At 41.3% G+C, this 5,000-nt stretch overlaps 1 protein-coding gene across 1 annotated transcript in view; it reads left to right on the top strand.

The window, feature by feature from the left end:
• kalrna (kalirin RhoGEF kinase a) overlaps positions 1 to 5,000 on the top strand; it is a gene marked incomplete at its 5' end in the record, with an annotated part of 142,423 nt that overhangs the window by 64,906 nt on the left and 72,517 nt on the right. The window contains 2 exon segments of the mRNA XM_083681564.1: positions 105 to 236; positions 2,669 to 2,899. Of these exon segments, the coding sequence (XP_083537690.1) occupies positions 105 to 236; positions 2,669 to 2,899 (363 nt within the window).

The raw sequence follows: 5,000 nt of genomic DNA, 5'->3' as shown, positions 1-5,000 counted from the left end.
GCGCACGCCGGCCGGCGACCTATGAAGAGCCTCCCAGGGTTCTGGTGATAGGGGCCTGCCTGTCTCCTATTGCGTGCTCAATGTGTCTCCTGGCTCCTGTCCAGTTCCTGGCGGGCGTGGAGGCCTGGTGTAAGATGTGCAGTGAAGGAGGGCTGCCCTCGGAGATGCAGGACCTGGAGCTGGCCATCCACCACCACCAGACCCTCTACGAACAGGTGACCCAGGCCTACGCCGAGGTGAGACACGCCTCACTGCACTGAGACAATACTGACACTACTACGGTACAGCACACCCCAACACAGCACACACAATACCCTACAACAAAACACTGTTCTACCCCCTATGCCCCAAACAACAACACTGTTAGTAGTGCTCATTAGGCTGACTGTATCGTCTTGTGAATGAAGGCACTGTAGGAGCATGGTAAGAGCACAGTGGTTTTTGAGGAAGAATGACTGCAATTATAGATTAATGACCCAAGCCAAGAACATGGTTTCACTCTATTTGTACTTTCATAATAACACCATGAAGAGGTTTTGGTTTTTGAAAGACTATCATATATCTAAACATGGACAGGCTTATTATTGTGGAATGTACTATACTTTGAAATATTGCTTTTTGTTTTCAGAAAAGATTTAAGGGAAAATCTGACCAGACACATACTGCACACTCTTTCATGACAATTTTTGACTATTCTGTTTTTTTGTTTTTTTTCATTGACCATATTCTCAAATGTACCTTCCGTTTTATATCAAAGATGACCTTTACCCGCCACATTGAATAGATTTGAATTGCTCCTTACTTTGTGATACATGGTCTGTAATGTGTGTCCCTCTGTCCTTCCATGTTAGATTTATACTGCATCCCACAGAGGATTCCTCTTGATGACAGGGTATCTTGTCTAGCATTTCACGAGATGCCCCAGCTTTAGATTGACTTTTGTCCTTGTTTGTTTTATTTTAGCGTAATCTTTAAAAAGGTTGCTATAAACAAATGTGGTTTTAACAGGAAAAACAGTGAGGCTTAGATTTGCTGTGTTGGTCCTATAGATAAAGAAACACCCATCCCAAAAGTGCATGTAATTTTACAATTTGCAGTGGAAATGAAATTATATGTTGGGGCAGCTTGATTTAGTAAGGTACATGGAAAGCTATAACAGGCAGAAGACTTTATCACAATTGTTCTGATTATAGAGCGGAACAGAGAGAAATAATACAGTACTTACAGTGCCTTCAGAAAGTATTCAGACCCCTTCACTTTTTCCACGTTTTGTTGTGTTATAGACTCAATTTAAAATGGATTAAATTAAAATAATTTGCCATCACACACACAATATCCCAGAATGACAAACCGAAAACATGTTTTTTTTTAAATTTCAGATGATTTTAAAATTGAAATACAGAAATACCTCATGTACATAAGTATTCAGACCCTTTTCTATGACACTCTTAAAATTAGCTAAAATGCAAAAATGTCATCAACAAATCACTCAGTAAGTTGAATTGAGTCCATCTTAATGTAATGATAATAGTTCATGTAATTTTGGAATTAATATCTTTGTTTTTATAGGGTCTCTGATTTGCATAGGAATCAATTACACACTCTGTAGATTAGGATGTCACTACCAACTCAGCAAATTTCATAATTATCTGTTGATCCTGACAAACTCCCCAGTCCCTACCAGTGACAAACATACCCATAACTTGATGCAGCTACCACTATTCTTCACACAAGAGATGGTGCGTAAACTGCATTGCATTTGCTGGATTTGCACCAAATTTAATGCTTTGGAGTAAAACCAAATAAACACATTTCCAGCCACTTTCTTTGCTGTATCACTTGAATTCATTGTTGCCAACACACTTATGGATATGAGACAGATTATTTTCCATTAAGGGATTATTTTTGGCCACGGTTATAGACCAATTTTGTAGAGTGCCTGAGATGATGTTGTCCCATCGACTGTGCTTTTTCCTCTCCACCATTCAACTTTTGGAAGTCTCCCCAGGCCTCAGGGTTGCATTCCTGAGCAGTTTTTTTCCTCTCCATTTGCTCAGTTTGTAATGACAACCTCACACAGTGTGTAATTGATCCCTATACAAACCAGAGACCCTAAAAAAACAAAGATATTAATTCCAAAATGACATGAACTATTATCCTTGCGTTAAGATGGACTCAATTCAACTTATTGAGTGATTTGTTGATGACATTTTTGCATTTTAGCTCATTTTAAGAGTGTCATAGCAAAGGGTGTGAATACTTATGTACGTGAGATATTTTTGTATTTCAACTTTAATAAATGTACTAAAATTTCTAAAAACCTGTTTTAAAAACCTGTTTAATTTAATCCATTCTAAATTGAGTCTATAACACAACAAAATGTGGAAAAAGTGAAGGGGTCTGAATACTTTTTGAATGCACTGTATTTTGCCCAGTCAGTTCTTTATCATAATGCAATATCATTCATATCTCTAAAAGTAATACAATATCATTCACATTTCTAAAAGTAATACAGTATCATAAAAAATATCTTCAAGTAACATAAAACCAGGCTTGGACTGATAAAACTAACTGAATCTTAATGTCTGTCCCAGATGCAGTGGTGGTACAACAATAACTTAATAAAGGAGATTTCATGCTATATGCCGGTGTCTCTGTCTGCCCTCAGGTCAGTCAGGATGGGAAGGCTTTACTAGACGTCCTCCAGAGACCACTGGGCCCAGGGAACTCTGAGTCTCTGACAGCCCAAGCCAACTATTCCAAAGCTGTCCACTGTATCCTGGACGTGGTCCATGAGGTGCTGCACCACCAGAGGCGCCTGGAAAGCATCTGGCAACACCGCAAGGTCCGCCTGCACCAGAGGCTCCAGCTGTGTGTCTTCCAGCAGGACGTGCAGCAGGTAAACATGGCAACACAGGGCCTTACTGTACAGCGTATGGTTAACTGGTAATAACTAACTGGACATGCTACATGGAAAACTGTATAAAGCAAGTTAGTAGTAACTAACTACATTGGAAACTATACTGTACTGTATATAGTAAATTGCTCATAATAAAACAGTTGACAGTATTCCTGTTGATTGCAAAGTATATGTAGCAAACACACTGTATACACACATCATATACACAGACTGTATATACACACACCATATAGACACATTCAATACACACACCATATACACACACTCACTACACACACCATATAGACACACCTAATACACATACCCAATACACACACTGTATTCACACCGTATACACACACTCAATGCACACACTGTATCCACACACACACACACACACACACACACACACACACACACACACTTTCCCTGTGAAAGATAGCGGTTGTTATGGTAACTATCTGACAGACATACTGTACAATAGTATGAAAATTCCATCCCACACATGAATATGAGGTTAGTGGGCCATGATGTCAATCTGTCGAATATTGTACAAGTCAGGGTATCTCCAGATGAACTCATATGAGAGAACACTACTCCTCAGCTTGCACTGACATTGTACAGCTTTCTACTGCTACCCACCATGCTTTTTTTTGGCTCTGTGTTGATTCCCTCATTTGAGAAAAATCTATATTTCATAAGAGCAGTGTGACAAAAGAGGAGATTTGTCAACAGTTATCCATGAAGTGAGGGATGTGTACTTTTGTTCAGCAGAAACTTTTCCTCTAATATTTCTCCCCTGGACCTCTGCCCAGAAACACAATTAATATCCCTTGCATTAGCTTTTCTGTAACATTCTGGGCTGCAGGCTGAGTCTCAGCCCCCAAAACAAGATGGGTTTCATCAGCCCACTTTTCCAGTTCCGAGATCAGATCTAATTCCACATGTTGTGATGTTGACTCAGGACTCCCTTACTGTACCTAATGGACTTCATGAATAATTACGGTACATAATTTGTCATATTTTACTGGGGATTCGATGGTCTAAAAAAGCAATGCTGTGTAATTGGACAGAGTGTGTGTGTGTGTGTGTGAGTGTGAGTGTGAGTGTGAGTGTGAGTGTGCGTGTGAGTGTGTGTGTGTGTGAGTGTGAGAGTGTGAGTGTGAGTGTGCGTGTGCGTGTGCGTGTCTGTGTGTGTGTGTGTGTGTGTGTGTGTGTGTGTGTGTGTGTGTGTGTGTGTGTGTGTGTGCCTGTATCTGCTTATCTGCTGTCATGTCGGGGAGATTAATGATGAATCCTCGTCTTTCACACCCTCTGTCTGATATGCCCGTCCTTTCTTCGTCCCTCCCTGTTGTCATGTCAGGGAGATTAACGATGAATCATATTCTCTCACACCCTCCTCTGTCTGCTCTGTCTGTCTTCTCTTCAGCCTCTCTCCTCTCTCCTCCATCCCTCTTTCCTCTCATCTCATCTCTCTCTCTCCTTATTGCCCTACCACTTCTCTAGCCAGTCTCTACCTTCTTTCATCCCTCCCCCTCCCGTACTTTCATCCCTTCCCCCTCCCGTACTTTCATCCCTCCCCCCTCCCGTACTTTCATCCCTCCCCCTCCCATACTTTCATCCCTCCCCCTCCCGTAGTGTAGCTCCTAGAGCTAAGACACAGAGTAAGTGACTCGATCTCACCTCTAAATGAACCAGCCAGGGCTATGTTCAGTACGGTAGGCCAGGGAGGAACATCCATCTCCACAGCCAGAGACTGACTCCTCTCTCCTCACACCGCTGAAGTGACAACCCACTCTATTACACAGTTCCAGTATTACGTCACCTGATATGGCCTAAGCATTAGTAAGCTGTTATATTTGGAAAAGGATGCCTCATCTTTAGCACCGTGCAAAGCAGTGAAATCATCACATGGTTTCATGTTGCCAGTTATGGTACGTTATGTGACGCATGTTATATGACACATCAATATTCTGGAAGGATTCCAACACTACTTATGGTGTAGAATGGAGTCAGTCTGTGCTGGAATCTACAGGCTAGCCAGAAAATCTAGAGATGGTAGAGACATCTGGAAGGTTTAAAGGGATACAAAATCACATAT

Source organism: Argentina silus, assembly GCF_951799395.1.
Source record: "Argentina silus genome assembly, chromosome: 12".
NCBI lineage: Eukaryota > Metazoa > Chordata > Actinopteri > Argentiniformes > Argentinidae > Argentina > Argentina silus.
The sequence above is the reverse complement of the archived record's forward strand: the minus strand, read 5'-3'. Positions and strand labels throughout refer to the sequence as shown.